The 12629-nt window shown below is 43.4% G+C and overlaps 1 protein-coding gene across 1 annotated transcript in view; it reads right to left on the minus strand.

Moving 5' to 3' along the window:
* Window positions 1-12629, minus strand: part of MKLN1 (muskelin 1) — a 138720-nt gene that overhangs the window by 32113 nt on the left and 93978 nt on the right. Inside the window, exons 10-12 of the mRNA XM_061638104.1 lie at window positions 4584-4796; window positions 3875-4096; window positions 2713-2842 (exon numbers count right to left, since the gene is read on the minus strand). Coding sequence (XP_061494088.1) covers window positions 2713-2842; window positions 3875-4096; window positions 4584-4796 — 565 coding nt within the window. The remainder of the gene's footprint in view (window positions 1-2712; window positions 2843-3874; window positions 4097-4583; window positions 4797-12629) is intronic.

The following is a 12629-nucleotide window of genomic DNA, read 5'->3' on the forward strand; positions in this document are numbered from 1 at the left end:
GTGGGTATATAAAACAATAGAGAATAAAACAATAAAATAGTCCAGGTGCCAAAGCGGTCAACCAGGAGTTTTGATGGGCCAATCATGTTTTTATATCTCCTTTATGTGGGGATGCCAAACCAGACAATGTCACTCTGTAACTTTGGGACAACTTTTTGCCTCCAGTGTTTCAGTAACCAAGAAAACGGAAAATGATGAAGCAGCGAGTGTTACTGCTCCAAAACAAAAATTGCTCAGGCAACAAATTACGAGTGATAATTAGGAATATTGGTTAATGTAGGAATGTTAAGTAATATTGGCTAATTGAAGACCATTTATCTACAGGAGTGAACGGCAATAGTGATTTCCGTCTGTGTTCAAAATCACTATAAACCGAGCCCCTCTAACTAAAGCAACTCGTCATCAACCTTTGCAATTTTGGACTTTTGGACTACAATGGACTTTTGTTTTTCCTTGTTGAGAAGCTAAGTCTAACATTTCCCTTCACAAACAAGGGAAATGTTCACAGCTGTTTATTTACTTTCTTAGACACATGAGGATGGTAAACTGGCATTCTATTCAATTCCTGATTTCTAAATGAGTCACTTGCTAACAAAGTCTGCTATTCAACCTAAAAAGGACAGGGTGGTTTTTTGTGGTTTTTTTTAAAGAGGGTTAATTATGCTGTTCTCATTTGTCTAACTGCAACGTGCAATTAATTTATTTGGCCAGGAGAACATGGCTGAATGTGCTTAGCCACAAGACAGGGTCTGTTTTTCACAGAAAGTGAACTCATCACAGGTGTCTGGTAAAAACACGATTCCACATGCTGTTCATCAACGTGGTGTTTGGGTACTGAAGGGAGGAGCGATTTCAAAAGTGATGGCAAAGGCACTCACTCTTGAGCTGCAGACCCCACCAAGCTGTGGTGTAAATCAGAGGAAGGTACACTTCCAAAAGTTAAGCTGTTCATCTGTCATCATCCTATTTCCTACCCCAACTCACACCTTTCCTTTCAGAATCTAACAGCCTCCTGCATCTTATTTCAGTTAACAACAGCCACCTTCATCTTTTACACATCTGCTACCTAAAGACTAGCACAGCCCTTTGGAATCAAACGGTGTCATTTGCTGCCCAGCTCATTTATATAATTCAGTGCTTGGTAAAACTACTTTAAGGGGATTAAAATAGAACTTTGGAACAACTCCTGATTCACCTCCATTCCCCTGGAATAGCAACTGCACCATTTATGGTGATGAAAATTACATTTTTCTAGGAACTCAGGGTCAAACAACACATTATGCTAATTGCATGAAAGTAATTAATATGTGTAGTTTTAAAAATGTAAAAGTTCTCATGGTGGGAGGACCATGGAGCATGTGGATAGAGATTAATCCCTTCCCCATCCTACAGTTCCGACAAAAATCTACCCCAACCTAGCTGCAGATGAGACATTCCCACTGGCACACCACAGGCCTGATGCTGCGCATGGGGACTCCGCAGAAACTATTTAACATTTTTTAAAACAACGTCATGTTATTTGGTTCCACGCAGTTGACACAATGTACAATTTGACCCTCTCAATGATCCAAGACAGCAAAGTGTTGTTGTTGATATGTGCCTCCAAGTCGACTACGACTTATGGCGACCCTATGAATCAGCAACCTCCAAGAGCATCTGTCGTGAGCCACCCTGTTCAGATCTTGTTACTTCAGGTCTGTGGCTTCCTTTATGGAATCAATCCATCTCTTGTTTGGCCTTCCTCTTTTTCTACTCCCTTCTGTTTTTCCCAGCATTATTGTCTTTCCTAGTGAATCATGTCTTCTCATGATGTGTCCAAAGTATGACAACCTCAGTTTCATCATTTTGGCTTCTAGTGATAGTTCTGGTTTAATTTGTTCTAACATCAAATTATTTGTCTGGAAGTTGATTCTGTGTAACAACCTTGAAAGGAATTGCCTCGGAAACAATTCTACATTATCTTTGACAGCGTAAAGAAGCCACTGGAGTGCCATACGTCATCTCCTGCTGCAGTGACAGGGTGGAAGCAATATGCTGGGGCTGACATCCTACCATTAGCAGTGTCGTGGGCCCAAGGCGAATCTTTGACAAGACTGGGAGGATGAAGAGTGGGTTGCAGATGGTTAGGGAAGGGGTTGGAGAAATCCTGGGTGAGATACTGCCGGAACCCTCTGGCAGCTCCATGTGTAGTGAGATTAATGCTGCCAGTTGCTCCCCCCTACTTGCCTTTTGATGACTGAGAATTTCTCCCTGGCACACAGCCCAGACCTAGGCAATGAGCAAATAGAGCCAGGCCAGAGTGATAAGGTGCGTTCTGAGGAAGAGCTAAAAATCTTGCCAAGGTCATGCCAACTGGAGAGAAGACTTTACAATTAGACATATTTCTTTCTGCTCCTAGAAAGAGCTCCAATCTTGCAGCACAACCTAGAAAATGCCAGAGTAACTAGTGCCAGTAGAGTGTCTGCCCATCGATCTTATATTCAGAGTGGCTGGACATGATAAGGTCACTGTGACAAAGTCTCCTGTTGCCTAGTTTGTATCCTGATATATGCCTAGTCTGCTCCTGAATCATGTCTAAAGTGTGTGATGCTGTGTTCCTGCACTGACTTCTCGTATAAAGCTTCATGGTCTTCTAATGCTAGTCTGCTTCTCTGATTGGGAGCCTGAACAAGCACTGGCAAGGATTAAAACAAAAGCAGTGGTGTCTCTCACCCATTCCTGAATCTTTCTTCGTGCCATCCGAGATGATATCCACGTGATCACTGTCTACATCGTAACTGAAAAAATCATTCAGGTATGTTTTCGACCTCTGCCCTCCAAAGACGTACAGGCAACGGTTTTTCTAAAAGGAAGAAAAAGAGGCCTATGACTATGGTGAAAGTGCTCATTGGGAGAAAAATGCAAGCGCAGGGGATATGGTCCAGATGAACAGCTGGCACTCTGCTCTCAAGCCAAGCCCCTCTTTAAAACTCAGGGAAGGGTTACAACAGTTCGGGGGGGGGGTTTTCTGGGACACAGCTTAAAGTGGGAACCACTCAAATATAACTTGTGATTAAATTGAGAGTAAGTTATTGGCCCTTTAACTGAACAACTGATTTATTGCACCGATTAAAGGTAGGAGTTTATTGTTAAGCAATAAGTCTGAACAATACGCTACATATGATAATTAACAGATTGACATCAAAAACAAAAGGGATGGGGAGAAAGGGAGAAGCCCTTTTTAAATATCTCCCTTACAATCTGCTGCATTTCAGTTCAGAGTCCTGTCAAATGTTTAGCTGCTAAAACAGGAAACTGGGCCAATTTTCAAGTTATGTATTTATGCTAACTTATACAGCAATGGCCAAGGACCCAGCAATTGCTCTCTAGAAGCTTTGTAAAAGGAACAAAACAAAAACTAACAGGCCAAGTCCTCAACAGCTCCTGAATCACATGGGCAAAACTGTGCTTAATAGGTATTGCTATGCTATCTTAACTTAACTTAACAGAAGATTCCATAGATGAAATTTTAATTCTAGTGTCATCACCGGAAGCTTAACATGGGTACTTTTTTGAGTTAATGAAAGGGAGATACAGAAATCTTTCCTTTTAATAAACAAAAGCTAGCACTTATTCAGAAAAAAGTCATCTTTTGCATTTTCTCATTTCCTTTTACAGTAATACACCAGATCCAGAATAGCTTGGGGGGAAAATAAAGGCAGCTTTCTCTTAATTCACTACCCTGGTGATTAAAATTGGTCCTCCATTAGTTAATCAACTACCATTTAAAGCTTTCAGCCCTACTTTTAACACCCATTATGAGCTTGTAAGTGTTGTTGAGGCAACTGAGGCAACAGGATAAAAGAATAGTGCCTGGGTCAGTGCTGGTTCTTACTGAATGGAACAACATGCAGTGTCCTATTCTAGACTGGATGTCTTCAGGACCAGCATTACAGGAATCCTCTCGCAAGAGCTTCCACGTCCGGCATCGACAGTCAAAGGCAAAGAGGCCACTGAACTGTGGCTCACTGGCTCGGCTGTCATCCACGCTACCATTGCACGTCAAAATCCTTCCTCCAAAGGTGTAGATCATGTGCTTCACTGAATCCATACACATCTGAAATGAGAGAAAATGTGTTTAGAAACCACTTAAGCATTATGCTTTTTTATAATGAATGCAATTTTAAAACCAATGTTTAGAAATATCAGGATTCCTCGCTGAGGTGTTGCCACTGACGATTCCTTGAAGCTCTGAAGCTGTCCTGAGAATAACTAAATCCAAAAGGCCCCCTTTTCTTCAAAAAGCTAACTATACTAGTCACAAGTGGACAGACAGTGTCAGACAGTGGACAGGGTGAGAGCCTTTAAATATCAGAATACTGAAAACTCCAGATCTCAGTTAAAACTTCACAACAGGCCATCAATAGCTCACTGAAGTGAAACAACCTTCCTGAATGGTAGTTCTAGCCTCTGTGCCATTCAACCCCCTAGTCCCAATAACCTACTGTAATAAACTTTAACTGAAATTACACTCTGTGTCTGTTTCTAAATTGTAAGTCCCTCAGGGCAGGGGCCAGTCCTTTCATTCTGTAACAAACACAGACCTGATGATCAAACACAAGCTTGGGGCCTCCGTCCGCAGCAGTATCCTCACTCAGCAACATCCACGTGTTTGTGTCAATGTCATAGCGATAGAAGTCACTTTTCAGAGACTTGCTGTTTCTCACAGAGGAATCCAGGTAACGGCCCAGTGTGTAGATCTGCCTTCGCTGGATGTCAATGCACATCTTGTGACATGACCTGGCACTGGGGCCATTCTGCTGGGCCAAGGGGAAAAAAATGGAACACTAGTTACGTGTCACAACCAATCTGGTGGAGTACTTTGAATGTTGGACGAGGACTCAGACGACTTAGGTTTAAATCCCCAATTCATCCACGGAACACAATTGGAGACTTCACCCAGTAACTATTCTCAACCTGATGAATGGTGCAGGGTTGCTGGAAGTGAGGAGAACTCAGGAGGAAGGTTGGCATAAAATAAAAATGGGAATTCTCAAGAATTAGCACCCAGCAACAATTTGGGGGGGAATGCCTTCCATCATGCATCTTCAGAGTACCATCACCTGGCACAAAACTACACTTTTATTTAGAGGGAAGAAAATAACTCTTTATGCCTTCTGTTGCTTCCTATTATGCCACACAACAGCAGACACCAGTAAGTCAAATTATGCAGGAAGTTATGAGCTGCAGCATTCAGTCAAAATTTACAGGAATAAAACTGCTTTGGGAACAGTGGGCTTTGGCAGGACATAAGCTCTTGAGTCACTAAAGCCAGATCCAGAACATGGGAAGATTCACCAAGTGCAGGAAGAGAAATACTTCCGATGAGACACTCCTTAGTCACACTTGCCATGTGTTCTGAATTTCCATACCAATTTTTACAAGCAACACATTGACCCTTGTGGTTCATAGTTAAATTTTAAAAGCTTATTTCAATTCAAGCAGCTTTACTACAGTCTTATCACACCTTTCCTCTAAGCAGCATGAGGCAGAGCATGCTTGGCACTTCTCCCACCTCCTTTACCACCACAAGCACCATAATGGGTTAAGGGCGGGAGATAGTCACTGGCCAAGGCCACCCAATAGGCTCTATGGCCAAATTGGGATTTTAACCTGGGCTCTCAAGATCTAGCCCAACACTCAAGCCTGCTTCCTATCACTTTGAACAACCGGCAATGGTGTGGCCATTTTATCAACCACCTTACAAGGAAGAGTCCACATTCTGTAGGTCACACAGTCCATGACACTACCTTATGCCAAGTCAGATTATTGGTTCATCTCACACACTATTTTCATACTATCTGCACTTGTCCAAGGATTCAGACAGAAGTCTGTTCAACCCTGCTACAAGATATTTTTAACAGGAGATTTGGGGAATTGACCCTGGGTCCTACAAAACAAGAGGTCCGCTACTGAGCTATGTCCCCTTCCTAGCTGTTGAAGCTTTCTGAAAAACTCACAGCCAAAACAGACCATTGGAGAAATTGCTGAAGCCTAAGTTTGATCCTATGCAATAATCAAGCACCATTACATACAAAGATAGCCAGGGAATATGGACTATCACACTAGAAGGGTTCAAAGTTGCTCACATCTATGTCCCAAGTGGCATCTTGCCACATCTTCATACAACTAATAGTGTACTCAGGTGGTTGAGTTATGATGGCTATGTAGGTGATAAACCAGGGTCTGGACTATACCAATTCACTCTTCAGATGGGAGTTCACTTGTCTGAATGTTCCTCCAATAAAACAAGAATCATTTTGACATACAAGTTTTTGATGTGAAGTGAAGGCTAAATTGAAATCTCTCTCCTCTCCCTTGATATGCCAATCTTTCTATGTGCAGGGATTTATTTTTGGACGCATTAGATCATGCGAGCCCCTATTTGCAGTCTTTTACTGGACTGTCCAGACTTCATATGCACGCTGCTTTGTGAGAACTGGGGCTACATCAGTCCCAATGCAAGCAAAGTGGGTGGAGTTAATCCAGGGCTTCCCCAACTGAGCTTCATTCAGGTGGTCCATGACGTGTCTGCAAAAATGCAATTTAAAATCATACAGCACCCAGTACAGTGCATTGCAATTGCTACAACAGGCACAAAAATCATTAAGCGGTCTGCCCAGACCATCAGCAATTTTCAAGTGGTCCATCAGGGAGAATGCTTGGGAACCACTGAGCTAATGTTTTCACTCATCTTCTAAGAACGACCCCGAAAAGCTTCCTCTGGGGAGGAAATTCCACCAAAAAAGGCCAAGCCTTTGTCCAAAGCAGCAAAGTCAACACAATGCACAGCTACTTACATTTAAGAAGTATGTGAACTGTCTTTCCACAAGCCAAGAGTAGGCGCCAATTCCAACACAACTTTTCCCCTTCCATGGAAGTGCATTGGGCTGACGGAAGAACACAACACGGAACACCCTGCTGACCTTTCTTTGCAAAATTCACATGATTTTTCATTCCGAAAAATGTTTCCACACGCATTCCTTCCTGGGGTCATTCCAAAGCCCTCCCATGGGAATGTTTTGGCAAGGCTAGGCCTAGAGACATCTATTTGTAACTACTGCAGTACACTTCTGCTAAGCATAAAACTGAATGATGAAGGAGTGTGAGCCAAAATCTTATTTAGAACTTAAAAAAAAAAAAAAAGCAGCCTTGAAAGTTCATATAGCATGAGCTAAATGAGGGAACAAGAGACGATGGACACCAGTTCTAGACAATGTCAACCTAACTGAGAATGTACCATGTCTAGTTAATAGTTTAGTTCCCCTCTATTCAGCACTGGTTAGGGCTCATCTTGAATACTGCATCCAGTTCTGCACTTCAAGAAGGATGCAGACAAACTGGAACAGGTTCAGAGGAAGGCAACAAGGATGATCAGGGGACTGGAAACAAAGCCCTATGAGGAGAGACTGAAAGAACTGGGCATGTTTAGCCTGGAGAAGAGAAGACTGAGGGGAGATATGATAGCGCTCTTCAAGTACATGAAAGGTTGTCATACAGAGGAGTGCCGGGATCTATTCTCAATCGTCCCAGAGTGCAGGACATGGAATAATGGGCTCAAGTTGCAGGAAGGCAGATTTCGACTGGACATCAGGAAAAACTTCTTAACTGTTGGAACAGTACGACAATGGAACCAATGACCTAGAGAGGTAGTCAGCTCTCCGACACTGGAAGCATTCAAGAGGCAGATAGACAGCCATCTGTTGGGAGTGCTTTGATTTGGATTCCTGCATTGAGCAGGGGGTTGGACTTGATGGCCTTATAGGCCCCTTCCAACTCAACTATTCTAATGATTCTGTAATATACTGATTTTAAAGGTAAAGGCATTGTAGGCCAGAATCATACCACGACTATTTCTTTAAAAGTACTAAGCAACAAAAAAAAGCAAAAGATACATCTTCCAGGTTCTTTGTGCAGTCATTGCCTCTGAATTGCAAAGATTACATGTATGAGTTTTAAAGAATGGATTGGCTGGTTTAGTAAACAGGTGGGAAGAATTGCAGCCTCGGGTATGACTGGATGCCACAGAAACTAAACAACCAGGGATACTGACCTGGACAAGTTCTAAACACACAACAATAGGTTTCACTTGGAAAATGCTTTCAATCCCACTCCCTGAGACCTTCAATAGTGTAACTAAGGTCTGGTTCTCACTGAGGTAGTCACCTGTGCCATGGCTGTAGAACTTCAGGGTCTCATTATTGAGGAATGCTTCACCATAAAAAAACCTGCATGTTAAAATTTAATGTTACACAGAAGGCTATGCTCCTATAATATTAAAAAGAAATAGGTAAGAATTCCAAAAAAATAATCAGGAGTGCCTCCCTATCTATACTCTAAAGCAGGGATAGCCAAGGTGATGCCCATCAGATGTTATTGGACGACAATTCTTATCTTCCCTGATCATTGGTCAACCCACCTGACTGGAGCTAATGGCAGCTGCAGTTCAACAACCTCTAGAGGGCACCATCTTGGCTACCCCTGCTCTAAAGTGGTAAATCTGTGTGTCAGCTATATCACTAGTGAGAGTGCTGAAGTGCAGAAGTGAGTGGCTTGTAATGGCAAACGTACAAGTGTTCCCTCCCTCAAACCAATTATGAGCCAAGACCAGGAAAGTTCAGGACCAGCTCGTAAGTAGTTTGCTGGCAACATCAGCCTCTTGTTCATGGAAGGCACAACCTTCCCCACTAATTTGTGGCAGGGACAGAGAAGGACACCACTCTGTAAAGTTTCCATTCCTCCCCAATGCCTTTAACACCACAATGGCAGCATCGCAAGTGCCAGGGACTCAGAGAAATATGGTTCATCAGGACACCAGTGGCTTTGCAAACACAGCTATTAAAAAACCAAAATAGCTCATTTCCCCTCACCCTGAAGGGCCTGATTCCGCTGAGGGGAGCTCACCCATCTTTTAACACCTTAGAAAAGAACTAGGCCTAAGAAATTAAGGAAGTGCTTCTATTTAGAGAGGGAGTTAAATGTTAGTTGTTTATTTGTTTGTTTTATTATTAAATGTATATCCCATCCTTCCTCCTAGAAGGAGCCCAGCATAGCAAACAAAAACATTAAACACTCTAAAACATCTTAAAAACAAAAGACTTCAAAAGATATTAAAATCAAGCATCCTTAAAAACATTAAAACAAAGCATCTCCTGTAACATTAAAACAACACATCTTCAAAAACATTTTTTAAAAGCTTTAAATCCATCTTAAAAAGGCAATTCCAACAGAGACGCAAACTGGGATAAGGTCTCTACTGAAAAGACTTGTTGAAAGAGGAAAATCTTCAGTAGGTGCCAAAAAGATAACAGAGATGGTGCCTATCCAATATTTAAGAGGAGCGATTCCAAAGGGCAGATGCCACTACACTAAAGGTCCGCTTCCTATGCTGTGTAGAAAGGACTTTCTGACAGTATCTGCAGGAGGCCCTCACCTGCAGAGTGCAGTGATCAACTGGGCATATAAGGGGTAAGATGATCTTTCATGTATCCTGGTCTGATGCTGCATTGGACTTTGTACACTAAAACTATAACCTTGAACTTGGCCCGGTACCTAATGGGTAGCCAGTGCAATTCTTTCAGTGGTAACATGTTGGCAATACCCTGACACAGTGAGCTGTCACCCCACTGCATTTTGCACCAGCTGCAACTTCCGGACCAACCTCAAGGGCAGCCCCACATTGGGTGCATTACAATAATCCAGCCTGGAGGTTATCATTGCATTGTCAACTGTAATCAGGCTATCTCGGTCCAGAAACGGCCACAGCTGTCTTACCAGCTGAAGCTGGTAAAAGGCACTCCTAACCACTGAGGTCACCTGGGCCTCTAGCCACAAAGACAGATCCAGGAGCACCCCTAGACTACAAACCTGCTCTTTCAGAGGGAGTACGAACCCATCCAAAGCAGGCAACTGACCAATTATCCGAACTCGGGAACCACCAACCCACAGCATCTCCATCCTGCTAGAATTCAGACTCAAGTTTACTGGCCCTCATCCAACCCACCACTGAGTCCAGGCAGCAGTCCAGGGCTTGCTCGGCCTCTCCAGATTGGGCTCTCAGGTTATGTGTGTGTTCCTCACAGAGAGGAAAGCAACTGAAAAACCTGCTCTTATGGGGTTAATCTGGCTAGGGAGAATACCAAGGCCGTCTGTGGCAGCTGTGCCAATACAAGGGCACTCTTATCTACTTAAGGCTTGAGAGAAACCGAAAGTGGTGTGGGGGTGTAGCGTGATGTGGAAGAAGCTGATTGTAATTCTGAATGTCTCAGTAAAAGGACTCTTAACGAAACCATTGCCTGTGACTGGATCTTTTCCTATACCGAACCTGCTTTTGGTGTTGTATTGGACCACACGCACTATAGCAGCGCGACAAGGGTTATGGGCCCAGGATTCCGGTCCGCTATACAGCGCTAGAGCCGGTTCTGGTCCGAAACCTTGGAGCTGAGACGTGAGCTTGGTCGGAGGCCGTGTGAGAAAGAGGTGAGCGGAAAGCAGAGTGCTGAGAATGGCAATAAATACGTCTGCTGGAATGCCTATGGAACGGCTCACGGAAACAAATTATGCCAGCTGGAAGCTACAGATGAGGGCTTTTCTGATCAAAGAGGATCTGTTTGAAGTCATTGACACCACCCCACCGGCGGCCCCTCAAGCGGCATGGACACATAAGGATGAAAAGGCGAAGGCTTTTATCACATTCGCACTGTCCGACTCTCAACTGCTATATGTGAGAGATGAACCCACAGCAAAACGTATGTGGACTGTTTTGAATACTGTACACATGCAACAGACCGCAGGGAGCAAACTTTGTTTGGCGAGAAGGTTATATCAGATGCGTCTAACTGAGGAGAGCACCATGATTGAGCACTTAACGGAATTTCGACGTCTGTTTGCAGAGTTGGAGAACAGAGGGGTCGAGCATAGCAATCTACAAAAGGTGTACATCATTTTGTCTTCCCTTGACGAGAAATGGAACAATTTCGTGACGTCTATGGAGGCGATGCCTGACGGAGGATTGAGTCTGGATTTTGTAGAAGAGAAACTCAATCAAGAATGGCAAAGAAGACAGGAGGCTAGGAGGACTGAGCAGAAAGAAGCAGTCAAAACTAAGCAGTCTACCTTCAAAGTGCAGCATGGACTAAAATCCTGTTATTTTTGTGGAGCAAGGGGACATATACAGCGGAACTGTGCAGCCAAGCAAAGAGACAGAGGCTGGAAGCACTCTAGCGTGAACTTTGTTAGTGCCCAGAAGCATAAAACAGTTAACTCTCAATGGGTAATTGATAGTGGTGCATCTCATTGCCTCATAAAAGATGCAAGCCTATTTCACTCATCGAAACCAGTGCAGGAAACTGTTTTATTGGCTGACGGATCCAAACGTGACGTCCTGGCGCGTGGAACTTTGAAACTGAGTAAGCTCCAGACTATTTTGACAGATGTATTGTTAGTCTCGCAATTGGCAAGTAATATTTTGTCTGTAAAGAAACTAACAGATATAGGTTATTCTGTAACGTTTGAGAAAGGGAGATGTGTTGTTAAACGAGGGAATGAGATATGCATGCAGGGGTGTCTGCAAGATTCACTGTTCACATTGCAAAGCACTCACGCTGAGCCGGAATGTGCTGTATTAAGTGCCAATAGACAGTTGCACGAAAACTGTGTACATCAGTGGCACAGAAGATTGGGTCATGCTCATTATGACACAATTAAGAAAACCCCTACTCACAGTGAGGACATGAAATTACAGGGGTGTGAGCAAGTATATGAGTGTGATGTGTGTTACAGAACTAAAGCCACAGTGGCACCCATAAATCAAAAGACAGAATGCACGACAACTGCACCATTTCAGTTAATACATGTCGACTTATCTGGACCATTGCAGTGTTCAAAGGGGGGTGCTAAGTATTTCATGGTTGTGGTAGATGATTTCACAAGGTATTGTCATGTGTACTTGCTGAAGAGAAAGGATGAGGCAGATACAAAATTACGCTTGTTCATAAAGAGAGTGGAAACACAACATGGGGTCACAATAAAACGCATATGCTCAGATCAGGGGGGTGAATTCACGAGCCAAGCTTTGCAGGAATTCATGGAAAGCAAGGGAATAGCCCAAAACTTCACGGCTCCGTTTTCTAATGGGGTTGCGGAGAGGAAAAACAGGTCTCTTCAGGAATCCATGAGAGCCATGTTGGGAGATTCAAACCTAGATAACACGTTTTGGGGGCAGTGTATCCTGTATGCTGTATATATTCAGAATAGGTTGTTACACAGAGTTCTGGGAATGTCTCCCTATGAGAAACTGACGGGGAAGAAACCACGGATAAAGCACATTGAGCGTTTTGGGGCTAAATGTTGGGTTCACGTGCCCAAGAGTAAAAAGCGTGGTAAGTTAGCACCGAGAGCTCAGGAGGGACATGTGCTGGGCTTTCAGAATGCTTATTACAGGGTCTGGGTGCCTGAGCTGCAACAAGTGATTCTTAATCGAAGCATCAAAGTTTCAGATCAGGAATGGAAGCAAAGTCAGACCATAAACGTAAATGGGTCATACGATACACATGCAGCAAAAGAGGAGGACATACAGCCAGGTCCTAGCG

The sequence above is a fragment of the Rhineura floridana genome, chromosome 8 (assembly GCF_030035675.1).
Source record: "Rhineura floridana isolate rRhiFlo1 chromosome 8, rRhiFlo1.hap2, whole genome shotgun sequence".
In the NCBI taxonomy this organism is placed as follows: Eukaryota; Metazoa; Chordata; class Lepidosauria; order Squamata; family Rhineuridae; genus Rhineura; species Rhineura floridana.